Genomic DNA, 27926 nt, shown 5'->3' on the forward strand with positions numbered 1-27926 from the left:
GATTGATCTCTGCACGTTTTGCATGTACACTCCTATAAAGAACAATGGGAGACAACCTACAGAGATGAGTCCACTGCACTGACCGCATGCTGACTTTCAGGGATGACCATGTGGGAACAGGTAGCCAGTTGAGTATAAAAAGTACATCCCTGGACTCCTTGGGACCTGCTCTATGTGCACCATAACTTAGTTTATGGTGCTCATAGATAATGACAGGTTCCTTTCGATAAGTGAAAACATTATTTTAATTACTCAATGTTGTGTCAAGTTCCAGTCTAAAAAGATTTTTGCCAGTATCCCTGTGACAATGCTACCCTTTCCTGAACTTGGGATAATAAACTCAGTGATGTCACAGTCTAGGGGTTATAAACATGGTGACATTGTATACAGAGAAAATAAACACAGTGATGTCACATTAGGGTAGGCTCACACGTGTCCGGTTTGCTATAGGTGTATTTTTCGATGAATCTGCAGAAGATATCCGAGGCTGAAGACTGTGAGACAGTGAAACCATATTACTTAGTTGCAGAGTTTTTCATTATACAGATATTGAGGTTTTTTACATAAAAAAAACCTGGAAAACCCATATAAATATTTATATGAGGACTAACTGAAGCAAACACTCTAATGATGTAGTAGTATAAAAAGGAATGCTTAAACTGTTTACCACAAATCAAACCTCTTGCGTTCATATGGTCAAGTACATTTTCCATTGTCTATTTTACTGCTACATAGAACTGAGATTGTAAGTTTATATTTATACCAGTCATTTTGTTGCTACAGATATAATAACATTTGCCAAGGGAAGATAATAATAATAATAACAATGTACGGTGATGATACTCAAGTGATTCGCCTGAAAAAGATGACATTCGCAGACTAGATGAAGCTCAAACAGTTCAACTTTATTGACCACAACTGCAGATTTATGCAGCTTTATGATTGTGGACACTGTAAGAGGCACAGAATCATAGCAGTTACAGTTACGCACAAGGTGGTGTTATACCTAAATAGTTGTAGAATTTAAGTAAACAGTTTATAACAATGAGTAATTTTACAGTCCTCTATTTTAGGGCAGGCGTATTGTCGCTTATGGCAGCGATTTTGCCTGCGCATGATAGTGTATCTCATACATGCTGTCGTGCACAGACTTGCTGGTTTCATTTTTCCCACTCCGTCGCTTAGCGATGTTGCGTATAAACGCCAAACACATGCAATGTAACTGCGTATGTACAATGTTCTGTACACACCCATAGAGAACAATAAGGGTGGACGCACACTTGCGATATTCTGTCTGTTGCGCTGTGAGAGCACGAGAAAACTCTCGCCTTGCAGCGCAAGAAAGACGCCGGTATAAAACCGGCATATCGCAAGTGGTTTCAATGGGGCCAGCGACAGCAGCACTAGCCCCATTGAAAGCATAGGGAGAATGCCGCGGACTTCTGCTATAGCTGTGACAGCTATGGCAGGAGTTTCCTTCATCCCCGCAGGGACAGCTGGGGCAGAAGTCCGCAGCATTCTATTCCATTGCTTTCAATGGGATCGGCATTGATCCCATTGAAATCAATGCTTTCTGCCAAGCCCCGCAGAATGATTGTCGGAGAAGGGCTTGAAGGGCTTGAAATATAGGCCCTTCCCCGATAATCATCAATAAGTGGTAAAAAAAATTTAAAGAATTATTACTCACCTCTCCTGCCCTTAGCCGCGTCCTCCTGCTGGCTCCCCGGCACTGCTATTAAGCTCTTTCAGCAGTCGGGGATTTAAAAATCCCCGCCTCCTGAAAGGGCTGTGCAGATTGGCTGAGGGCTCAGCCAATAGCAGCTACTGCGTAGCTATTGGCTGAGCGCTCAGCCAATCACACATATCCCTTAGCTATTCATTCAGGAAACTCCTGCCACAGCTGTGACAGCTGTGGCAGAAGTTCCCGGCATTCTCCATCTCTTTTCAATGGGGCTGGCGATATGTCGGCGTGATGCCGATATCCCGGCGTCATGCCGCTTTTTTTCTCGCACTGCGATGCGAGACTTTAACTTTAGTCTCGCATCGCAGTGGAGAAAAAAGCGCCAGAGGGTCTCCAGCCTAAGGCTCTATTGTGCGTAATACACGGTAAAATGTTGCGTTCTTTTTTACCGCTTATTACACGCAATGAAAAAACACAAGTGTAACAGTGAAAATCAATGTATTTGACTTGTCGTGATGTACCACGTATTGTACTCATGTGTGAGCCTGGCCTTAGGCTCTTGTTACCTTCACATGGCCCACACTCAACGACTGTATTATTTCCCTTAGCCCTGAACTATACAAGTGCTACTCAATGGTAATTCCTCTCGCAACTCATGTCCCACTCACTAGAGCCCTTCACCCCAGGGTTTTAATATTCCTCAACAGAGGTTCTGAACTCAGGCGTTCTGCTTCTGAAGACAAGCGCTTTCAGTTTGGTATGCCCCTGTACAAACGAAGAAATAAGTGAGCCATGGCACGCTAAATCCTGCAAACCAAAAGAACTTCCAAGGGCTGTCAAGAGTGTACAAAGGATTATACAAAAGTAAGTCACAAGAAGAGTATATTTTAACAAAGGCTTCCATGCATGTATCATGTGCCCAAATATTGTCCCAGCAAGTTTGATACGTATGATCTGTTTTAAGTGTGTGTAGCTAAGGAGCTTCCACACAAGACAGAAGGAAGCTGGACGTGGAATCCCAGCAGCTGCCAATTAGAAATTTTAATTAGAGCCCCCCGATGTACTGTTCATTGATTTATTTAGGAGAGAGTTGCCAAAATTTGGTATCGATTGGACATATATTAGAAAGACCGGAGCTAACATGAACATTGCTCTTGCTTTAGAAAACCTCAGAGGTGATGTATATACCACTGTGTTTGGCGGCATGCACACGAGCGGGTCAGATTCCGCATGCGGGAGCCCGCAGCGGGATCCGACCCTGTACCCAGCCGGCTTCCGCGTGTACCTCTCATTTGTCGTTATAATCTGTACTGCAGATAGTCTGCTCAGCGAGCTGTCAGACACGCGCGGTACAGATTTTTTTCAACTGCGGACAGGCCGCGGGTCGGACGGCTTCCATTGACTTCAATGGAAGCCGTCTGTGTGGAATCTGCAGGAAAATGGAGCATATTGCAATCTTTCATCCACGAGCAGAAATCGCAATCGATTTCCGCTCGTGTGTAGGAAGCAGCGGATCTCCATAGGAAGATTTGCTGTGGATTCACGATGTGGACGACAATCATAGGTTCCGCAGCAAATATCTGCCTGTGTGCATGCATTTAGTAAACAATGTTTGCTTTAACCACTTAGTGACCAAGCCCGTATGCACCCTAATGAGCAAATCATTTCTCAGTTTCTTTCATCGTCGCATTCCAGGAGGCTTGTTTTTTGGGGGACAAGTTGCATTTTTTCAATGACATCATTGTTGGATACACATAATGTATTGTATAACTTTTTTTTTTTTTTTAGGGGGATTGGCGAAAAAAGAAATTCTGCTATTTGTTTTTTGGATTACGTTTTTACTGTGTTCAGTGTGCAAACTAAATAATGTGATAACATTATTCTCTGGGTCAGCATGATTCTGACGACACCAAGTTTATACAGTTTTTTATGTTTTGCTATTTTTATCCCCTACTGTACCACCCTATGGCTGACAGTCAAAGAGACCATCATTCCTGCAACCAACCAATGTAGTTGCATAGTATCTGTACAACTTGTCACGTACGGGAAGAGTTGAAACATGTATACAGTTCAGACAGTTGTAAGTAGGGCAAACACAAATAAACTACTGAGCAGTCTCTCAGTTAACTAATCAGTCTATTTAAAGAGACAGGCAACACACAATTAAGCCGCCATCACACTAGCATATTTAGGGCTGCATTATAGGGCTACGAGCACTGGCATAACTTTAGGGGGTGCAGGGGATGCAGTTGCACTCAAGCCCAGGAGTCTTAGGGGGCCATAAGGACTCTCTTCTCCATATAGGGAGCCCAGTACTATGAATAAAGCATTATAGTTGGAGGCCCTGTTACAGGTTTTGCATTGGGGCCCAGGAGCTTCAAGTTATGCCTCTGCATTAAGGGGTTAAGAGAAGTTGGTAAGCCCCCCCAAAAAACTTTTGCACCCGGGCATGAGCCTTTAGCTACACCCCTGGCTATGAGGATATGCACACTGAGGTTTCTTCACATACAACGGGGGTCCTGGAACAGAAATAGGACCTGCTAATGCATGTCAATGTGCTGCCTGTGTGTAAAACAGACAGCACATGGACCGGTGTTCTTGTGCTGTCCAATGAACGTTACGCCAAAGGTCTTGGGCCCAACTCACATACTCGGGTGGTGTGCACCTAGCCTAAAGGATACGTCTGCTGCAAAATTGGAGAATAACTACAATAGGTTACTCTCCTTACACATTTACTAATTCAACATAAAACAGAGAAAAGTGTTATTGCTTACCTAAATTCTACCTCCACTAGACTCAGTTCCTTCAAATCTGCACTTAGCTCGAATGCACGTAAAATAGGATCTTCTTCAGTTAACATGATTAGGGCTGGACTGGCCAAACATCGGTAAATATCAAGCCGAAATCTGCAATACACAAAGTTATACCACATATTCACAGATGTTACATTATAAAGATTGTTCTACACAATACATAATTGATCGATCCCTAAAAAAGGACCTGTCACCATTATGCTATTATTAATTACAGGGCGTGGACAAAAATATGGAAACACTATACGAAATGCATGCCTTAAAATCAGCCTCTACATGTCTTATTGAAATATGATTTATAATCCCATGTAACTTGAGTGGAGGTAATATGACACAGATGCTGCCGGACAGATATCAACATCTGCCCAAGCAACAAGGTTGCATTAGTCAGGGCTGCTGTTACCAGCTGGCTCTCAAAACCACCCAGAGCAGGGCAAGAGGTGAAGTAAACACAAATTTGGTGGGAAAGCTCTCAGCCAAGCAGGGGTCAAAAGGGCAGCTCAGTGCTAATGGTTAAAATCCCATGCATTTCATATGGTGTTTCCATATTTTTGTCCACCCCTGTATATAACTAATTATATGTAAATTAATTACTGAACACACAGGAGCTAACAATATGCAAAGAAGCATGTAAGAAGATCACACAGGCAGTTGCCTTGAGATTTATCTTCTTTTCATCTTTACCAGTCCTAACCTGGAGTGTCTCAGACTGTCCTTCTTATTCTTGGCTGTACACAGGGTACACTCACAGCCTACAGCATGAGGTTTTGGAAGAGAAACGTCTTGTTTTAGAAGCATTGTCAGGATCTCATAGTTGTTTCTGTGAGCAGCTAAAATAACAGGAGCCACGTCCATGGTTGTGGAATACTCCGGGTTCTGTATACGCTCCATGAGTTTCTGAAATGTGAAGCAGATGTTAAAAAAAACATAAAATTCAATATATTCTGTAAGGAAAAACCATCTATCATGATAATACAACATTCTTACATACCCCTTCTTAAGCGGGTTGTGACAACAAAACAAGTAATAATGCCATTAATTTATTGCTGGGATCACACTCAGCCAAAGACTGACGCAAGTTACTAAGAGAACAGAATTAGTTGTGTCTATGACTATTGCCTTGAAGCTGAATTAGAAAAGTTATGACTTACATTAAGTGTTGAGTTAACTCTCAAGTCACAAATTCCTACTTGCAATTGCAAACATTTGAGATGTACCGTATAATCATCACCTTAAAATCAAAGGTCATTACTTTTATTAAAAATGCTGAAAGAAGAGATTTATCCCTCATGTTACTGGAAAGAGCCATGTAATACACATAGTACAAATCCAATATAATATGACACAACCTCACATCACAAGATATACGGATCTGTTTCAGACTTGTTGGTGATCATCAGCACAGTTCTGTGGAACAGGACTTGGAGAGCACCAGGTGTTTTGGATTTGGAATGAACTAATTGGCAGTTGCAATAGAGGACTATAGTTTACCGGCTTAACTTTTAGTACAGAGGTTCCCAAACTTTTTTGCCCCATGGACCACTTGCCGATTTTTTTGTTTTCCATAGATGCCCTGCCTGCCTAAGGCCAGCTGCACATAGCTGAGCATAGGGACCAATCAGAGACAACTCTCAGCTGTCATTCAATAGCTGAAAGCTGCCTCTGATTGGTTAAAGTGCTCAGCCAATCAGAGGCAGCGGGAATTTTAAATCCCCGCCTGCTGAATACTACTCAGAGCAGTGCAGGAGAAGAGCCGGCTGGACGCGGCTGAGCGCCGGCAACTGCAGAGAGGAAAGTCCATTGTATTTTTTAAAATACATTTTTGGATTATATTTTAAGCTCTTCCCCGAAAATCACTGCAGCACTTGCCGGCAGCCCATTGCTTTCAATGGAGCCGGCTGTATTGCCGGCCCCATTAAATTCAATGGGAGAACATAACTCTCCTCTGCCACAGCTGTGACAGTTGTGGCAGAGGATCACGATCTTCACTTTATTTTCTCAATGCGGTTGGCACTGCTGCCACCGGCTCCATCAAGCGCAAGGTGAAATCCCTAGATGTGACAGCATCCAGGGGTTTCACATACACAGAGCTCCGGTTTGCCGCAGAACGCAGTTACATGCTTTCTGTGAACCGGAGTCCTATAATTTTCGCCGCAGGCATTTTTACGCATGTAAAATGCTATTGAAAAGCATTGGTTCTATCTAGTGCTAATTTTTTGACGTGCGGAAAAACGCCTGTGTGATTGAGCCCCTAATCCCCGCAGGAACTAACTGCAATTTACAATGGGACATTTAAAATGTGCTTCTGGGCAGCAAGTTTAAAATGTCCTGCTGTAAGCAGCAGGGTATTCTTCCAGCACCCCCTGTTGGGCAATTCCCCAGCAGCAGGGGGCAGTAAAGAACTCCCTCCCCCCTCTCCGCAAGGAAAAGAGAGGGGGGGTTCAGAGCTTTTCCAAGTGCTCCCTGAGAGCATGGGAGGAGGGGTGGGGGTAGAGGGATCCACCCTCTAGCTCCCCATTTATATTTGGTAGAGCCTCACCTACTCTCTCTAGCCCTACCCACTCTATCTGCGCTATGGGGATATCCCTTAGTGGTACCCAGAGAAGGAAGAGAGAGTGGAGCTATGGGGGATTAACCGATAGCTCCGCTCTCTCCCTGTTACGGGTTACTCCCCTATAGGTTCGCTCTCACTCCCTGCTATGGGGAAATCCAGAAGCCCTATGGGGGTTTCCTCTCTCTCTCTCCTCCTGGAGCAGCTGTGCTTTTTAAAGTGCAGCTGCTCCAGTGAATGGGGGATTTTCATGCGCATGAAGCTCGGGTCTTCTGCTCATGAAACATTGCCCGTTTACATGATTTTGACACAAGCGAGCGGTGATTTTTGTTTAGTACCTATTTGTGTGCAAAAAAACCCTCTCATCTGACGGAGGCCTAACTTAGTAAAGTCAAATGGGTTTTCCCAGCTGATACAGTGCTGCCCACTTAGATAGGGTTTTTTTTTATAGAGGGGACAATTGTAAAACAAGAAAAACATGTACAATCTTTAGGGCTCATGTCCACGGGGAAAATAGGATTTAGGATCCGCAGCGGATTTCCTGCATGCGGATCCGCACCCCATAGGGATGCATTGACCACCCGCGGGTACATAAATACCCGCGGATGGTCAATAAAAGTGATTTAAAAAAAAATGGAGCATGAAAAAATCTGGACCATGCTCCATTTTCATGCGGGTCTCCCGCGGGGACGGCTCCCGCGGGCTTCTATTGAAGCCTATGGAAGCCGTCCGGATCCGCGGGACACAAAAATCATATTTTACTTACCCGCTCCGTTTCTTCTCTTCGGCGCCGCGCCATCTTCTCTCAGCCGCGGCCGGATAATTTTGCTTCGGCCCGGCGCATGCGCGGGGCACGTCACCGACGTCATCGTGCACATCCGCCGGGCCGAAGAATGAAGATCCGGCCGCGACAAGAGAAGATGACGCCGCCGCGAAGAGCAGAAACGGAGCGGATCGGAGGTAAGTTTATTCTCATTTATTCTCCTTTTCGGCGCTCATGTCCGCGGAGCAGGAGGGACCCGCTGCAGATTCTCCATGGAGAATCGGTAGCGGGCCCGATTTTCCCCGTGGACATGAGGCCATATTCAGATCTTTATTGAAAAGACAAAAAATGCAAGTAAATATTTGGATTTGAGACTAAACAAATCAGCACCTAGTAAAATTACTACACAAATGATGCTGTTAACGGGAGGGACGAGCCTGATGCTCTGATAGTAATTGTTCAATATTTGGCTTCAAATGAGTGAGGTATGATCTCAAATCTCCACATCCAGTGATTTGCAATCAATTTCTTTTTTTCGTAAGAAGATTGGCGACCGCGCTAAAACCCCTTTCCATGGGGTGTGAAGATGAAAAAGCAAAAACGGTATGAAAACTTGTAAAAACTTGCACATGAACATAGCACAGCACAAAGCAGATGGGTATAGTTCACTAAAAACCTCTTGGCCTCTGGCGGATCACGCGAAAACGATGCGCAGAAACTTTATAGGTAAATCAGCTACTGCGCAGGTCTGTTGTGTCTACCACCAGAGCCCAAGACGTTTTGTGTGAACTCTACATAAACAACTTTATGAAATATCAAAGAGGTAAGTAATTTCTATGTCTATTATAAGTATTATGTACACAACCTGTGTAAGGTGGATTATGTCATTTACAGAATGCCTAAATGTTGATGACAAATTGCCTAAATGGAGTCTGCTCACATGGACCCTCATTTACATCTCGTGCACCCCCACATTTTTTTCTTCTTGACATGGACCTCCAGCAAGTCAAAACGACCCCTGGGGGTCCCTATAGACCACTTTGGGAACCTCTAATTAAGTATGAATTATATAAATCTACTGGACTGCACAGGTCAGCACCTACCACAATTGTTGGCCTTGAAGACCATTTTGGACGATGATTCAGTAAGATATCTACTGCTCCCACCACTTCCGAGTCTATTGCCACCAGCAATGCATCTGTGGACTACAAAATTAGAGAGATTTAAGTACATAAATTACATACATTATCGTATAATACCGTATTATCTTTTAATTCAGTATGAGAAGTTGTGCTTTCCTAATAGTTGTCTAACATGTGGGAGCGACCTTCCACCCTATGCAGGACTGCCATGCTGTTTTCTTTCTGGGACAAGTTCAGTTACTGTGACTGCAAAGGGAATATGTTGAGCATATCGTGCCTGTGTGTTTTTCTTTCCAGAGGAATATAATGAAGACCAGGGAACATGAAGAAAATTTCCATTATTGTACTTGTGTTTAAGTTATGCATATGCTGGTCCTGTAAGAAGTGGTGCACTTCAATGCATCTGCAGTACTTCTTGTGGGGTTTCCTTTGGCCCGTTCACCAAGGTGGTTCTCCTAAGAGCTGCTATTCTTTTGATGTATCTAATACTACCGGTAGGTGCCTATCAAAGTAGTGTTGTACTGCAGGAGCTGCCAATGTTATAAAAAGTAGTATTTTCCTGTTAGGGCTCGTTGATGTTACTGTGTGGTTGAGTATCCCTGATGCACTGACCTTGTGTGACATAATGGACACTGAAGAGGCAAATATCTTTGCGATGCCTCAAAACAGAGGTAGAGCCCATACGCAGCAGTTGGAGAACTTTTTGAGCTAAATGGAGGATAACACCAGAGAGGTGGTGAATTTGGATGCACGGAGTTGAGCACAATATGTCAGAATTTATGGCATAAACTCGCACAGCGTGAGGCTTTGATAAAAGAAACTGAGGAGCCTATGTGGAATGTTACCTTTAGTGAGACCTTTAGTGAGTCACCGATTGGTGAGTCAAGGTCTATGCAAAACATAGGAAATGATCAGTCATATCGTTACACAAAAGGAAAGACTATTGGCTCATCATGCTATAGAGCACAGGGGAGGAAGTGTACGTCCATAAGCTGTCAAGTAAACACCTTCAGATTTTGCAAAAAGGTGACTAGGTAGAATTCAGTGTGGTTCAAAGATTTTGTGGTGGCTGGGTGGCTGAACTAACAAGGTCCACACAAGCTAGAGATGGCATACTGATTGCATTGGAGGCCTCTATCTCCACCTAGCCCACAGTGGGAGTCAACTAAAAAAAGAGCTGGATATCTGCAATCCCAACGAATGAGTGGACTTATGCTCTAATATGTCAATTGTGCCTAGTATCCCTCAGGTCATGTTCCAAATGGGCTTCCACCATCGCTGCCTGGAGCCTGATGACCTACACAATTGTACATATGTGGTCGTCAACAGCTTTTATTGTATTTGTAATGGTAGTAGGGATTATGTTTCCTGGGCAACCTATCACTAAGTTTTGTCAAGGGTGAGAATTGGACTTCAAACCAAAAGGCCATAATAACATGTGTAGTGCTGCATCATTATGTAATTGGAGGAATTACCATTACTATCAAAAAAGTAGCTTTGCTGCAGAGGTTGATGTTGAGGCTCCCGTGGTATGGAGTAGTGATAGGAAAACTACAACTGTCCTGACCTGGGGAGACATAATGGCAATCTGTAATGGGCAAGAGGTGGACATATGACCTGAATCTAAGAAACAGGTAGCTGGGCTGCTATGAGCGCTGTGGAGTTACTTGAGAGACGGGAAGAGCTAGCAGTGGAGATTGAAGTGCCTAAAGAGAAAGGGTGTGAGTCACCAGTGAGTAACCATCACCAATCTCCATACCATAACTTTACAACCAAATGTGGCCTTTGTGTGAAAGATGGTTACACAACCACAAGCTTTTTTTGAACTGTAGACATTGTAACCACCAATCAGTTGTCTGAAAAACAGTACAGTTGAGTTGCTGCACCGAATTACACACCTCTTTTTTCACTACAGCATTGAAAGTTCCTGTGTGCCTCATGTGACTTGGACCCTGTCCTGTGCAGAGGAACCTCACTCCACCACTCAACCACTTACACTCGCTCTAAGACTAAGGAAACTCATTTACATAGTTTAAAAATTCTAATAAATTTTGGGCATTGAGAAGCAAAAAGGATGATTAGGTAGCCAGAAAAAAAAACATATGTGGTACAAGAATGTTAAAAAAAACACCCATTCAAAACTTACCAAAGAGCCCTCTACGTCATTGACATCATCAGGGCTCACAAAAGGAGACCACCTGCTACCCCATATATGGCGACACTTGAGGAGGCATGACAAGAGAAGATGGTGAAAGATGAATAAAGACAGGAAGACACAATGAGAAATGGGAGGGATAAACATGGGAACATAATGTCAAACTGATGTACACAATGGAAAATTATAAACTATGCCTAAAACTGGATTGAAATTCTCAAAAACTATTAAAATGTTTGAATTATTTTTTGTAACGTGCTGAAAAATCTTTGCCTTACTAGGTTTCATTCACAAGCAAACAGTGGTTACGGGAAACGCAATCATACAACTCACGACACGATCCCATTGAATCAGTTGTGCCCCTTTTAACATATATGGTTATTAGTTTTTATGTCCTAGTGGATGGCGTTTACAGATATGACATACTTGTTTTTGTACCCATAGAATAGGATTTTTTTAAGGGAGATAGCTCATGTAACTGCACCTTACGAGTATTTTTGACAGATCCATGTTGGATTTTTTTGGATCTATGTTGGATCTGCTACAATAATCCCCAGCAGAAATCCAAGGCTGAGCCTCAGATTTCTGCCATGAATTTGAATGTGGATCTGCACACGCATTTAGCCCTAGTCAATGATGCAAATTTGAGAGCAGCCAGGTGATGCGCTAGCCATGTGGAAACTGCATCAACAGCTGACATGTTAATTCTTTGTCTATACCAGTGGTTCTGAAACTTTTTCAGCCCAGCGCCCCCTTTAGGTATTGGGATGGTGGCCAGCGCCCCCCAAGCCTTAGTAGTTTAAACCCAGTCAACGTTTACCTTGCTTGCAAAGTTAAAAGTACAAATTAAAATACCGAATACTTTTTGGGGGAAAGTTTGATAGTTTTCAGCAGATTAGCATTATTCGTGAAACATGTCTCTAAAAATTACCAAATAAGCATTTTAGTCAGCTAAATTTTTGCTGCTAAAATGTAGGTGCTAAATATATTAAAAAACGGCTAATTGTGTATACAATAATAAATAGGTTTTATTGCAGAAGATAATTTTGTGGGGGAAGCAAGCCATAATACCATCTTTAATTATCATTCGATAGAAACATACAACGTATAAAGAAAATGCAAGCTACACCCTAATCATTAATGGTCAGAAGACTAATTAAAATGCAAGAACAATGAAATTCGACTACTAATAATAATGTTTGCCACAATCAATCTGTGTCATTAATGGCTGCCTTGGGCCAATTTCATGATAGCTGGTTCTATCTTCATCAACTGCAGTCTCAAGTCACCCCTTACACATATTTGAAGTTTGTTTCTTGCTTTTGTCAGGAGCTGCTGAACCACGCTGAAGCTCCTCTCCACTAAGTACGTATATGGAAAAGCTAACATGAGCAACTTAGCTTCCTGCCACAGAATGAGATAGGAATTCTTCACTTTCACCCAAAAACATTCATAGTCACATTGTTGGAAAAGTGTTTGTGTCTACTGAAAATGGATTAAGTACTCAGGCTGGTATTTCAAGGGTACATAGATCATGAAACCTAGTTTGCATGTCTTCTTTGGCTTGTTTGAGGTGTGAGCAAAAAACATCTAAGTCTGCATCTTGAAGTTTGTCTCCGTCCTTGAGTGCAATTTCTTAAAGACTCAGAAACTAATAGAGCTCGCATTGACTCAGGTTATTGATATGAAGGTCCACTTTTGCAATAATGGAAAATATTATACCTTTAGCCTTAATGAAATTCATTTTGTCTCCTTGTAGATTTGTGTTGACCTCGGTGAGTTTGTCAAATATGTCTGCAAGATAGGCAACGTCAAAACGTCGTAGTTCGATTGCATCACAAAGATTTGGGTCAATCAGCCGAAGAAACTCGACTACTGTGTCAAAATGTTCGTAGAAGCATCGTAAGCACTTTCCTCTTGACAGCCACTTGGTGTGTGTAGTAGACGTTCAAATTCTTCATCATGGTCAAGACAGAGCTTGTGGAAAAGACGTTCATTCAAAGAGTGCGCTTTTATCTTGTTAACAGCATTAATTACATAGCGCGGGGAATCATGCAATCTCTCACATAAGGTGCTGCCGAGGGATCACACAGTGGACTGCAATTATGCCAGGTATAGCATAATTTAATGGATGCAGCTCCATTGGTTGCACAAGCAAGTACTTTTGTTAAAGGGATGTTTTTTTCTTGGAAAAATTCTTCCACTCTTTTGTATATAGAAGAGCCTTTTGTGTTGGTGGTTAAATTTCTGGGAAACAACAGTTCCTCTACTACCTCTTCATTCCGATTAATGAAACAAACGTAAGCTAGCAGCAATGCTTCATTGTCTTTAACAGTTCACTCATCAATTTGCATTACAAATTCTGTGTTCTTTAACATGCCCAAAAGAGTTTCTTCCACATCAGCAGCCATCTCCTCTATTCTTCTGGAAACGGTGGCATTACTCAAAGGAATCGATTTCACCATGGCACACACGTCAGGCCCCAGCATAGTACTGACAATCTCTTTAACTGCGGGTAACACAAGTGTTTCCCCAAAAGTATGTGATTTGCCACATTGTGCTTTTAATAAAGAGACTTCATAGGAAGCAAGGAGGCCTTTGTCAGCATTTAGAGCAGATTTTTGAAATAGCTTGCCTACAGTGCTGCGGTTCTCAAACTTTGACTTTAAACCTTGGAAAAAAGGAAATAGGCTTACCTACTTTGTCTGAATGCATTTTTGCAAGATGATCACTTAGTCTCGAAGGCTTTATGCCTTTATTCAAAAATGCCTTTTCACAAACGAGGCAAAAGGGAAGCTGTCCATTTGTAGGAAAAGGGATGAATCCATATTTCAAGTATTCATTTGAATATTGACAGCATTTCTTCTTCTCAGCCATCTTTATAAAGTATGTGTCAGGACTCGGGGTCCGAGAAACTGGAGGTTCCTGAAAATACCCGCAACCCCTGTCCCTACCTACTTGCCCCCCTGGGCTAAGCGCCAGGGCAACAACTGGGCGACAGTCCCTACACTCACTAGGGAAAAGGAACACCGGGACTAACAAACAGACAGACACTGGAACAAACAACAGCAAGGAGAGTCAGACTATCCGGGTCGGAACAAGAGGGTATGCAGTACAAGAGGGTCAGGCAAAGGCGACGTCAGGTCCAAAAACAGGGAGTCAAAAGTCAGGAGTCACAACAAGAAGTATGCTGGTGTAGCAGGAAGACCAAACTAAGACTGGCACTGGAATGCAGACACAAGCAAGTTTAAATGCTGTCAGAGCTCCCGCCCCAGCAGCTGATTGGGGCGGGGAGTCTGACAGCAGCTGAGAGCACCCAGCAGCACTGGGGAGTCTGCCCCCAGTCCTGCAGGAGCCAGAGAAGCAGACACAAACCGGGGAGCCATGGTACCAAGGATGCCTCATGGGGAAACACCCACCGCGTCGCTAGCAACCCAGCGGCAAGGAGGAGCCCGTGGCCAGGGGAGGTGACGAGGACTGGGGCTCCCCTGCACCACACGGCAGCAGCCCGTGTGACAGGACCGGCAGTGAGGGCACGAGGAAGCCGCTGGTCCTGATAGTATGCTTCAAGAATGCGCTGCTTATGTTGCTCTATCATGTAATGATGTATGACTTTTATAACTCCATTACTCCACTACAATCACACTGGATAACCTAAAAAACAACCTAACCCGCTGTATTCCATAATGCCGCTGATTGACTGGAACTTTCAATTGTGTGGGTCTCTGGGAGTTGTAGTTTATATCAGTGTTCTCAAATGACACTTGGCATCCACTAAGACTACAACTGACAGAGACCTACACAAGTGAAAGTTTGAAGCGGATCCAGCCAATTAACGGCATTATGGAATACAGAGGGTTAGGTTGTGTTGTAGGTTATCCAGTGTTATGAAGTGTGATTGATCTGCAGCAGAGTCATGGAGTTATATAAGTCATACATTCTATGATAGAGGTGTGCAGGCTGCACACAACTCCCATTACATATAAGTGATTCATATGGAAATAATTGCAGCGGTTTTCGTCGGTTTTGGATTTCACTGATTGTTTTTCGAACGGATTATTGACGAAAACCAAGGTATCTGTCACGTCCGTGTGGCTCACAAGCACCACGCTCAGCACGGACACCGGTTGATGTTCACAACTACTGTAGTAGATAGATTTATGCACTGAAGAACAGTGCGCACCACAACTGAAATACGTAACCCAGATGTAAAGCCCGTGCGACACCAGAGTACTACACTCAGCAGAGCGACAGGGAACGTACACACTGTTGGAAATAGCTGCACACCACACTATGCTGAACGATAGCACCACTCCAGGGAGAAGGAAGCCTAGCACTAACCCAGCAGGGGAAGTGAAGGGCCTCTGTCTAGAAGCGGAGTAATCGTCTTGATAGAGACGGCCCCCAAAGTCTTCATCCTGGACCCTGATTGTCCCTATAGGTTCCCCTGGAGAGATGAACCGAACAGCAAAGCAAAACAGAAATGAAAAGCAGAAATACAACTGAAAATGAACCTGCAGCAACTTATCTGCAAGTAGCAATACACCCAGCACAGAAGAGCTCCAAACTACAAGTACTCCACAACAGAATAAGCAGAGCAAAGGGAGGGGTGAGACTAGCAGAGTGAATAGAAAACCACACCTCCACCCTACTCCCAGGCATGACTAATCCAGCATGCATCCATGCAGCCAAGAAAGACAGCACTAGCAGTCTCTGCACATGGTGCATTAAGCCTTGTCCAGCATAACAAGGTGACAGATCTTGGCCTGTGTCGAGGCCACCATGCCACGACGCTGTCGTGAGTGACAAGCCGCGACAGTATCACCACTAATTTTTAGAAAAATGTAGTTACTAGATAAAAAAAATAAACAAAGCAAACACAGAATGCCCCCCTACCGCCCCCTTGAGAAGTAAAAATGCCCCCCAGGGGGCGATAACGCCCACGTTGAGAACCACTGGTCTATACAACAATAATGACAAAATCCATACATGGAAAAATCCACTCCATATGAGTTATGGCATCGATTTCCAAAGCAATTTATCAAATGCTACAATTTTGCACGTTATGACATTGGTTTGGGGTTGAAATTAGTGCTGAAAACACTCCCTTTGTTCATTACTTCCTTGTCAGCTGGTCGAAATTATAAATGACTAGCATTATTTAATGTTTTATGAAGTTAGTTTTGCTTCTTATAGCAATATACAGCAGATGAGGTAAATTAATCAATTCAGCAAAATTAGGAGAGAATAAAGCCAAACTAGTCAATGATTAGATCTGTGGCCTTTACCAAAAAAACGTTAGGAATATTAATTATAAAAATGGTGTATCAAAGGGTAAATCAAGAAGTTTCCTGGTCAGTTTAAATCATACAGTTGAAATGCATAAAAGTTAATGAGAATACAGACTCCTAGAGCAGATCCAGTCATGTGATTTGCAATATGGTATTATTATATGGGTCAACAAACACTGACATTATAAGTGAAAAGTGTTAGGACCAAAATGCTCACTCTGGATATAGTTATAGGATAATTAAATACACTATGACTATAAATATAAAGTATGATATTTAATAAGCGGTCAGTTTAACTAATACTAAAATGGAATTAAACTCACAGCATTTGATGAAGCTCCACATACATATTGTAAGTAAATTCCCATGGAAAACATTAGCTGGTAGTTCATACTAATCTATACAAATGGTAATCTCACCACTAAACAATCAGTATGAATATATGAATCTCTATTCTATTTCTCAATTAAACAACAAGTAGTAGACATGCATTAATGGGGTTGTCCAGTTGTAAACTATTGAAGGTGAATTCTTAGGACACATCATCAATAGCAAATCTGAAAGAGTTCACTGATCAGTACTCCCCCTGATCAGCTGTTCACCAAGGCATTGTACTCATGCACTGAGCTGGTTTCTGCAGAAAGCAGACGGCTCCATTCCCTCTGCAGTGGCTAGGCTTTGTATTACATGCATTAAAGCAAATGAGAATTTTGTGTGTAATACCAAGCTTGGCCACTACATTTGGAACAGAGCTATCTACTTCATGCACACATCAGTTCAGTGCATAAGCACAACAGCACAGCAAACAACTGATTGCCAAGGGTTCTGGGTGGCAGACCCTCACTTATCTACAATTGATGGCCTGTCCTGCAGATAGGCCAGCAATAGTTTTCAACTCGGCAACCACTTTAACTGTGACAATCCTCAGTTTACAACCATAGTGTCTAACGATTAGCTCAAAACACACTTGCATCCTACATAAAAATTCTAATTAAAAAATGATAGCAAAATCTGCAGCATGTAGAAACCAGAATCACTGAAAATAGCAACAAGCTGATGAAATGGGATTAGAGAGCTGCATATTGTCTAATGATAAGCAGCTAAAACATGCTGGGGTTTATATAAATGTCTACCATAAGAGATCTGCACAACAAAGAAGAATCTTCAATTATCTGTTCTGTTGCCGGGCAGAAAGAAATAATCTCCGAGATAATCAAGAGAAAATAATGATGTTTTATAATAAATGCTGCAGGATACACGGCTACAGATAAGGTCACAGTGGGTTGGACTGAGTAATATGTATGTATGAAGCGAAAGAGACAAAATGCATAAACCACATCATAATAATGATGCGATGTACATTATACAAAGTAGGCAGCAAATTAAACTATATTTACCTGGCAGCCGTGGTCAAGAAGAACTTGTAGAATGTCCAAATTTTCATTTTCAATGGATATGGTAATAGCATTTCTTCCTAAGACATCTACCGAATTAATATTTAATTCGTCTGAACTGTTCTCTTCCAAGAGCTTTTTAACCATATAATAGTCGCCTATAACAGAAGAGATGAAGAGTGAGGAATAACCATAGTTGAAGGGGTATCCAATGACTTTTTTTCTGCTTTTTCTATTGATGACAGGTCAAAAATAGATGATCGGTAATGAACAGCCGATCAAATCCCCAGCAACAGGTTGATCACTGTGGTTAATGCAGAAAGCAGAAATCGAGAATTATAGCACTGCGCCCCAGGTTGGTACTGCAGAGCAGCTCCCATTAAAGGAATCCGGGCCACTGCACTATGGTCAGCACATTCTGCTTACTGCACTGACCGCAGTCACAGTGACCTTGGGAATCAGACAGTTGGCAGGAATCTGAGCAGCTGGTCCCGACTGTTCTTCTATTGAACTTTTAAAAAGTTCTGGAATATGAACTCTAGTGAAATCAAGTGCCAATAAAAGAATAACCATAAGCCAGTAAAAAAGGTAAAGTCCTCTGGCGCAAGCACTGAGTGCCATCACATCTTCTTGGCAGACTGTGTTTTTGCAGAGTGGTTTGCCATTGCCTTCCCCAGTCATCTTTTACTCCCCAGCAAGCTGGGTACTCATTTTATCAACCTAGGGAGGATGGAAGGCTTAGTCAACCCTGAGGCGGCTACCTGAACCATGCAGGGATTGAACCCTTCAGGTTGTGATCAAGAGTTTAAGACTGCATTTCTGCTGCTTTAACACTCTGCACCACACAAAGCTCTTACATAAGCCAATACATTTTTATAGATGGAGAAGACAGCCACCATAGAGCAATAACTTATGTGCTCACATTTATAGATGGTGCAAGAGGCACAACTATGTATTGTGCAAGAGGCACAACAACTGCTGTTTTCAAAATGTGAGAGGAAAAAAGTTTGACCTTATACTGGACTGTGAATCACTTCCCAGTGAATTAGGACACCGTGATCGAATTAGATCAAAGACTATGATAGTAGTCTGATTTGTTCTTGTTTTATTGGTAAATCTCTGTACATGTTTTGCATTTCGGGGCACGAAACCCCTTCCTCAGATAAGTTAGGGACAGCATGTACTTTGCAGCATGTATCAAAACACAGCGCCAAGCCCAGTAAAGTGGGAGGCACTGCATGACATTCTAAGTTACTCACTCATTCACAAAGTATATATATATATATATATATATATATATATATATATATATATATATATATATATATATATATTATCAAATATTCTGCTGTGAAACAATGCATTCCAGAATATGTGCAAAACTAAACAGCATAACTATATATACTACATGCACTGGCATGCCAAAAGTCATGGATCAGAAACTAATATCATTTAAGACCCCTCTAGCCCAGCAAAGTGTAGCAACTTGACGTGGTAGCAATTCCACAAGTGGACAGAAGAAGGGATATTGAGCTATACAATCTATACTACTTGTAGGTGCAGTATCTTGCACGTGAATGGACCTCTTCACCACATCCCATATGTGCTCAGGCAAATGTGCAGGCACATCATCCATAGGAACTCTCAAAAATTATCCTCAAACCAATTCTGGCCAACTTGGGCCCAATGGCATGGTGCGCTATCCTGCTGGAACATCCCATCACTGTGTGGGTACATGTGAAAGCAAGTGGATGGTGCTATGGTGAAGTGGTGACAGATGAGGCGGAGGCAGCATAAGTTTTCTTTCAAACAATGAACTGTACTTAACATATATCAGCTTAACACTCCATAGGAGGGTATGACGTACCTAAACAGTACATAAACACCATACAGCATAACCAATATAACAAGAGTAAATATTTGGTACATAGACTTGATCTGGACCGCAGAAAATTATTTTTTCATATTCAGATGGCCATTAGCTGTACTCAATTCTACTACATGTGTACTAGACCTATCCACGCCATTGGAACTGTGTTTCGCGAACGAGACACCCGACATTGTAAACGTAAGATAAACAAAATATCACAGGTCTATCGCCTGCTTTGCCACATTTCTCCCTAATGTGTCAGGTGTCTTACTGCGCCTTTACATCAAGAATCGTGACAAACAAATTAACATTCCAAACAACACTCCCGTCATTGAAACCTTTTCCCTATCAAAGGACTGGGCATAACGTAAAATCGCATGGTGTGCGCACTGAATTGAGGATGAGCATCACTTATGTCCCAGTGCTGCAGCAATGTCCATAGTTCTCTAGTGGCCTAATCTGTCACCATTGCAATGCTGTTCTGAACTATCTTGCAGCCCCTTGCATCCTGGCTTATCCTTCAGTCACAAATTGCAAAGGACATAAAACGTAATTTTAAACAATGTAAAAATTGCTATTTTTCATTCATCTGCGTTGTAGGAAATGCAATAAAAAGCTATCAAAAAGTCACATGTACCCCAAAATGGTATCAAACTACAACTCTTCTAGCAAAAAACAAGACCTGACATAACTCCTTAGGTGGAAAAATAAAAAAAATTATGGGTCTTGAAATACAGTCATGAAAGAAATGTTTTATTGTGCTAAAGTACACAAAAATGTAAGTTATATAAATTTGTTTTTTCTGTAATCATATTGACCCACAGAATGAAAGGAAAAGGTCATTTATGCAGCACAGTGAATTGGTAAAAAAATAAACCAACAACTGAAAAACAGCTCTAAAATTGTTGTTTCTTCCTACTTCTAAGGCGGCTTTCACACATCTGGAAAAAAATTGCAGCATGTCCTATCTTTGCGCGTTCCCTCAGGAAAACCTTGCATTGTATCACCCATTGTTTTCAATGGGGCCGATAGAGCATCATAAACATGCGAGGCGCACATGAGTGGGATGCGAGGTTTCCCAATAAAACAATGGGAAACACTACATGATCCTCCGTTGGGAAATCGCACTTTGGCAAGTGCGATATTGGGCTGAGTTTTACTACTCATGTAAAATTAGCCAAACTCCCAAAAAGTGGGATGAAAAGTGATCAAAAAGTAACTTGCAGCCCAAAATGGTAGCAAAAAAAACTAGTTTATCCCAGAAAAAAGTCCTTATACAGCTCTGTCGATGAAAAACTAAAAATGTCCTAGGTCTTGTAATGCGGCAAAAAGTATATAAACTGATATCATTGTTATCGTGCTGATTGAGAGAATGGCGTCATATTTTTTTTTACATCCCACTCCCCCCAACAAGTTTTACCACAACACATTTTACATACCCCATGGTGATGCAATTAAAAATACAACTAGTCCTGCAAAAAGCAAGGCCTCGTATAACTATGGAACTTTCCATATGACAATTAAAAAGCTAAGAAAATAACTTCAAATTTATATAGGCCGGTCACACAGTATCAATCTCACATTCACTTACAATTGTGCCTGTCAAACACAACCTGCGCAAAATGTGCATGCATAGAGGATTCCGGCATGCAGCATCTTGACACAGATTTAGGTTTAAAATCTGTAGATATTGAGCACGGTGAACAGGGAAACTCTGTTACTTATGTATTCACAGTGTCAATAGACTTCAGTGGTTTCATTTTCACTATTGGGATTCTCGCATGTTAATTGTATAGGCGAGAAAAGGTAGGACATGTACTATCTATCTCACACCTAGTGAATACCATGTGCGCGAAAGATCGGGTGGCCACGGCCTTCCCGTTTTCAAACTTCTGTGGCTGATGAAGGGGAAGAAATTTTCCTTGATCAGGCGGAACTACACTCTATACCGATGAGCAAAGTTGCACCTACGGCCGTCTGTTTTCGCCCTTAGGTGGACGTATGTGCAATTGTGCATGCTTAGGCGCAACACATTTGTGCCATGAACGAGGTAGACTTGCATGCATAGTGACGCATTGTACTGTACTTTTTGCATTTAAAAGGCTTTTTAGCCTAATGAAATCCAGATGTGTTTTTTTTTTCACAGAATAGCACAGTGTATTGCACATGTGTATTGAGTGCGCATTTGTGCATCTCACATAAACTTCTATGGGGACCTTTGGTACATAAATGCACACATAAATAGAGCATGCTGCTTTTTTTCTGCAAAAAGAACTGAGAATGAGCCCATTAAAATCAATAGGTTCTATTCTCTGCATATTGCGAGCATGAATACATCCGTCTAAAGGAGCCCTAAGATTGAGTTTATGTGTCAAAGTTTCAGGAATCAAATGCGGGACCTCCTGTACTTTGGGCGACGGTTCTCCCCAGTGAGCTATCCAGCCTGATGGACAGCTCCCTTTCTAAACCTTTCAAAAACAGAATATGCAGCAGCACCCCTCAAAAGCCCGTGGTCCAGGGTGGGATAGAAAAAAAGCAGCAACAATAATGTCGTGCACGCTGGGTCTGAACCCAGACTTTCCAATGGGCCCAATGGATATCAAATATGCAAACAACAGAGGGGCCAGCAGCACGTACAAAAGGTGCTTGATGTAAGGAGGAGATCCACCGCGTAGTAGAGAGGTAGAAAAGACAAAGGCTAACCTATAGCCGAAACGTTGCTGTCCGTGTTTTATCTGGGATATCTAATAAAGGTACACTTTTTTCTACCTCTCTACTACGCAGTGGATCTCCTCCTTACATCAAGCACCTTTTGTACGTGCTGCTTGCCTCTCTGTTGTTTGCATATTTGATATCCCTTTCTAAACCTTGTCTCAGTGCCTTGTTCTCACAAGGCAGTTCCTGATTGACTCCACCCTGTTTGCTAAATGGGCTTCCTATTTAAACCCAGCCTTGTACCTCCCTCTCTTGCAAGATTATTGTGCTACAAGCCTGTAGTCGAGCTCCACTACCTGCCCGCTCCTCCACACTGCAAACGGATAGACTTGTGTACCAACTACTGGCTTCATCCTGACTATGCTACCTGTCTGCTTCTTTGTACTGCCTCCGATACTATCTGTGCACCGACCACTGGCTTCACCCTGACTACACTATCGACCTGTACAGGTCACAACGAGAAGCTCTGAACCAGCACCTGATTGTTACACAATGTGTTTAAATCAATAATAAAACAATTATGTTAATCTTGGCTGTTGGACAAAATGAAAAAAAAATTACTTAAGAGGTTAATTTCAGCTTGGCAGGATGTGGCTAGATAGTGCAAGATAGGGAAGCAAACCGCATACTCTCGGACGCCGACTACTACAAAAATTGATCCATCTCCTTTTTTCATTTAATGAATTCCAAACTTTCATCAATGATTCTTTCACTCAAGTCATAATTACTAAAAAAGATAAAGATTATCCAAAATAAAAAAACTCCCTAATATTTATGACCGCCCAAAAAATGCATAAGGTACATCAAAACCCACCAGCAAAACCAGTCATCACAAGAAACGCTTCTCTAAAGAGTACATTATCACAGTATACTGATATCCGACTCCAAAAATATGTGATCCCTCTAGACTCTTATTTGAAAGATTCAGCTAATTTGATCGATACACTTCAAGGCGTCCAATGGAATCCTGACTATAGGTGGGCCGCTCTTGATGGAGAAATAGTGTACTGTTACATTACTTACAACAGAAGGATTGCCTCTGTAGATAATTTTTATAAAAAGACAATGCCATGCCTACACCACAAAAACAAATTATTCTGGATGGAATATATTTTATTTTATGCTTAAAGCGCTGCGGAATAATTTGGCGCTATACAAATAACGATTATTATTATTATTTTAGCACACAATTTATTTACTTTTGAATAAAAATTAGACATTCTGATACAAAGACTGAGATTTGCATCCAGTTTTGCAAATCAGTCCCCCCAAATAGTCCAAAAAATATCATTTTGTATAAACTCTATAGAAATAACCTGCTGTTTATTTGGAATGTATCAGATGAATCATTCAACCAATATTTTTCCTCCACATGCTGGAACTGAAGTCTGTAAGAGGAATGAAATAGTTCACCATGTGATACAATTGTGAAAGAAAACCTGTTACCACTTGTTTCTGTATAAACTCAGGGGTGTGTGGCCGGCCTACCATTGGTTACCCCCTTTGTATAAGTTGCTGAAAGCCCCAAAGTCTTTCTTGTTTGCACAATAGAAGTAGGCCTTTGGACAACTGGGCGTTACCATTCTACTTGTCAATGAGGTGTGAGACTGTGTAGGAACACACCCCACTGGCATGAAAAATAATACAAGACATTGCAAGGTTCTAGGGATAGATGCTTGAGAATTACGCAAGTATTTTCTAAAATGGACATGTAAGGAGAGCCGAGTAGTGCTCTTTAATGGCAAAGGGCCAGTTGCACCAATCATGCTGTTGATCCAGATTTAGTTAAACTGAGATCATCTGTTGAACTTTGTTTAAGGAAAACATGTTGCACCAACACTTTTTGATCTAAGATTTGCAAAACTAAGTTGACTTGATCTGCGATCAAACCTAGAAGAAATGTATCACATATGGTGATAGGTGACTGTAGTCAGGTGAGCATCCCAGCCCACTTAACAACCCTGGAAAAGCCTACGAAGCTATCAGCCCAGTCCACCATATTGAATTTTGCCAGTTAAACTTAGATCAACTAGTTTGTACTACCAAAATCGAGGCATCGCATTGAACTGAGACTTGAACCCAGATCAAAGCTTAACTTATGTTGGTCTGATGTTTTTCTACTCAATCGGAGATCACCTCTTGTTGATCGAAGATCAAAATTTTGGAACAACTGGCCCTAAATAAGTGTTTGCATGCTGGTGAAGTTCATTTATGAATAGTTAAGTTCCAGTCACTCATAGAATGCTAGCTTTGGTTGAAAAGTAGTTGCTTCAACCAATGTTTATAACTGGAGGTTCCTAATATTTTGACTAATGGTTATTATCAGACTGACACTTATAGCAACAACATGAAGAAGCCCACATAACTAATTTCATCTGTACAGATTGTTTTAATTTAAGAATAAATGGCACAGTGGTGCCTGGAGAAAAGTAATTGAGATGAGATGTAATTCCCTACATAAAATGGCTCCGGAGTTACAAATTAATTAATGTTCTACCACAATTCAGTTTAGATTTCCTCTTATGTTCCGCTTGTAACAGCTAAAGAATAGGTAGCAGTAGTCATGTGATCTTTGACTTTGCCTTTATGTTATTATCCCAGTCTAACCTGTGAAGACTCTTATTTTTCACTTTACCCCATTTTATTGAATGTCACATTGACAAACCCATTTTGCCATCTGCTTGCTGTACTGGAGTGTCTGCTGTAACTCTCCAGATTTGCTTACTAACTACCCTTTTTTCTTCTTAGTATACTAAATCTCCTATTTGCTGGCTGTTCCTTTCTTTCATTTTTACCAGTATGCCACTTTAATGTATAGATGCCATGACTCTACGACTTACCTCGAGAGGCATTACAGATTCCCCCCATTCCTGTGGGTTGAATGCCCTGGTTTCATTGTATGGCCCAAAATGAAAATGTATGAATACTTATTGACATAAAAGTAATGCTCCCAGATAGAAATGTCGGATTGCTGTAAAACTCAGCATGCTGTTATGTCTCAAACAATTATATAAAGGATTACAGTTGTGGTCTCGTCACCGGAGGCCGTAAAAGTGCTTCCCCTTGTTGCCATATAAAAAGGCTTTCGGAGGCTACTTTCGTGTAGTGCACCTCTTGTTGAGAGATGGTTGACTTCTAGACATGCCTGTAGGATACACTCAAAGATACTTTGCCCACTACACTTTGTTAGAGGTTGCATCATTGGAATGAGAGAAGTAGGATGGTTGTTTTGATGAACTGCCCACCATTTAGACCACTCTGACCAAGCTGTTAGGAGGTGTTAGATGAAGTGGGAATGTGAGGGCACGGACACCCAACGAACAGGCTCCGGAAGGCCCACACAGACTTCCAGTGAAGAGAATCATTTGATCCACCAACAAGCACAAGTAAATCCAACAGTTTCATTGTCCACCATTCGGACACAGTTGGCACTTTTATTATAGAACCCTGTCTCTGCCCGGACCATTTCCAAGCACTTAGCAGAAGGAAATTTGGTGTCACGGCACCCATTATGTGCCCTGCAATTAACATCCCAACACAGTCGCCTTCGTTTACCGTGATGTCGTGAGCAAGAAACCTGGGCTGCTACAGACTAGAACCGTATCATCTTTAGTGACGAGTTTACAAGCATGGAGGCTTGTGGTGAGCGCCTCAATACTGTCTTTGCTGTAGAGTGACCCACTGCCCCCACTAATAGCGTGAGGATCTAGGGAGCCATTGTATACGGCAGTTGGTCATCCCTAGTAGTGGTAGCGGGGACACTAACAGCTCTGCAACATGTGCAGGAAATCCTGCAGCCACATGAGTTGCTTCTCATAGCAGGACTTCCAACAGGTATTTTTCAGCAGGATAATACTTGCCGCACACGGCAAGGGTTTCCCAGGAATGTCTCCACCAGGTTGCCACACATCCTTGGCCTGACCAGTTAGCAGATTTATCGCTAATCGAGCATTTATGGGATTGTCTGGGATGCCAGCTTTGGCAGGCTACAAGTGTGCAGGATCTAAAGGCCAAGTTGCAACATCTGTAGGCAAATGTGCTACAGGATAACATATAAAAGAAAACAAAAAAATCTTGTTATTTGTATAGCGCCAACTTATTCCGCAGCGCTTTCAGGTAATCTATTTATTTATTACCCCCCAGCAAGCTGGGTACTCCTTTTACCGACCTCAGAAGGATGGAAGGCTGAGTGAACCTCCTTTGAATTGTACAGTCTTCCTCAATACAACGTATCCTTTAACTCTAATACTGTAATCACTTCCATATATTATCATTACATTTACATGGATAAAGTTGCATTCGATTCCAACAACTCCTTCTAGGATTTTTTTTGTCAATGAGTGAATAGATAGATAGATAGATAGATAGATAGATAGATAGATAGATAGATAGATAGATAGATAGATAGATAGATAGATAGGTAGGTAGGTAGGTAGGTAGGTAGATAGATAGATAGATAGATAGATAGATAGATAGATAGATAGATATGAGATAGATAGACAGATTGATAGATATGAGATAGATAGATAGCTAGATAGATAGATAGATAGATAGATAGATAGGAGATAGATAGATGGATAGATAGATATGAGACAGATAGATAGATAGATAGATAGATAGATAGATAGATAGATAGATAGATAGATAGATAGATAGATGGATAGGAGATAGATAGATGGATAGATGGATAGATAGGAGATAGATAGATAGATTGGACATTTCTCTTCCGTGAACATAGTGATACAGCGACGTACCTTTCTCACAGGCCAGCAGAAAGAGCTTCTCATCTAATGTGGTCTCTTCCTTCACTTCTCTGACATCTTTTAGAGCCAGAAATTTATTTGGGGAGGAAGAGTCAGTGCTCTGATATAGAGCAGCCATTGTGACTGATCTCCCATCGGACACCTTGCCCCCTTCTTCTCTTTAGCTTCGAAAGCTATGGAAATATGCCTTGCTGTTCCAGTGTTGTGGCTGTGGATGCATCACATTCCTCCTGCTCCCTTCCTATGACAGTCTCCAGCTGTACAGGGGTCTGCGATGCTCGGATGTAATGCAGGGCCTCATTGGTTGCTCTCTATTTCTATCAGTCAGTGCACAGTGTTTTATCATTGGCTTTTGCGTGTCTTTTCCTTCCATGCTTATTGGTCCTTCTGCAGAATGGTCAGTGATGTGCACTGCTTTCCCTCAGGAGCTTGCTTTGTATCAGCTGTCACAGGACAATGCAGACGGCTGCCAAGTCTTATTACTGGGGCATCTGCTCTTACATTCCCAAATTAACCACTTTAGCTCCACTCAGGCACGCAGGAGTGACACTCAGTATACGGCTGTGATCCTCCTTGTACTGTATGATATGTAACCTGGCACATATACCCTGGTGCAATTGTTTATTCATCATGAGAGAATGATGAAGCATAAAAGTTTAACATTAAGGGCTCATTCACAGGGACGTATGCAATTTCGGTCTTTAAAAAATGCACAGTTTTCACTGCGTTTGTATGTGCACGTTACATGTGTTTTCTGCGTACGTTTATTTTTTACATCTATGTTGCAT

General features: G+C 41.9%; 1 protein-coding gene across 2 annotated transcripts in view; it reads right to left on the bottom strand.

Moving 5' to 3' along the window:
- Positions 1-27379, bottom strand: part of TRPC1 (transient receptor potential cation channel subfamily C member 1) — a 60794-nt gene extending 33415 nt beyond the window's left edge. Inside the window, exons 1-6 of one of the 2 annotated variants that reach the window (XM_066599481.1) lie at positions 27130-27379; positions 17794-17948; positions 11097-11171; positions 8912-9013; positions 5189-5391; positions 4456-4587 (exon numbers count right to left, since the gene is read on the bottom strand). In XM_066599481.1, coding sequence (XP_066455578.1) covers positions 4456-4587; positions 5189-5391; positions 8912-9013; positions 11097-11171; positions 17794-17948; positions 27130-27256 — 794 coding nt within the window. In that variant the 5' untranslated portion in view covers positions 27257-27379. The remainder of the gene's footprint in view (positions 1-4455; positions 4588-5188; positions 5392-8911; positions 9014-11096; positions 11172-17793; positions 17949-27129) is intronic. The other variant, XM_066599490.1, reaches the window with a different exon arrangement.
- Between the last annotated feature and the right edge of the window lie 547 nt (positions 27380-27926).

Source organism: Eleutherodactylus coqui, chromosome 1 (assembly GCF_035609145.1).
Source record: "Eleutherodactylus coqui strain aEleCoq1 chromosome 1, aEleCoq1.hap1, whole genome shotgun sequence".
In the NCBI taxonomy this organism is placed as follows: Eukaryota; Metazoa; Chordata; class Amphibia; order Anura; family Eleutherodactylidae; genus Eleutherodactylus; species Eleutherodactylus coqui.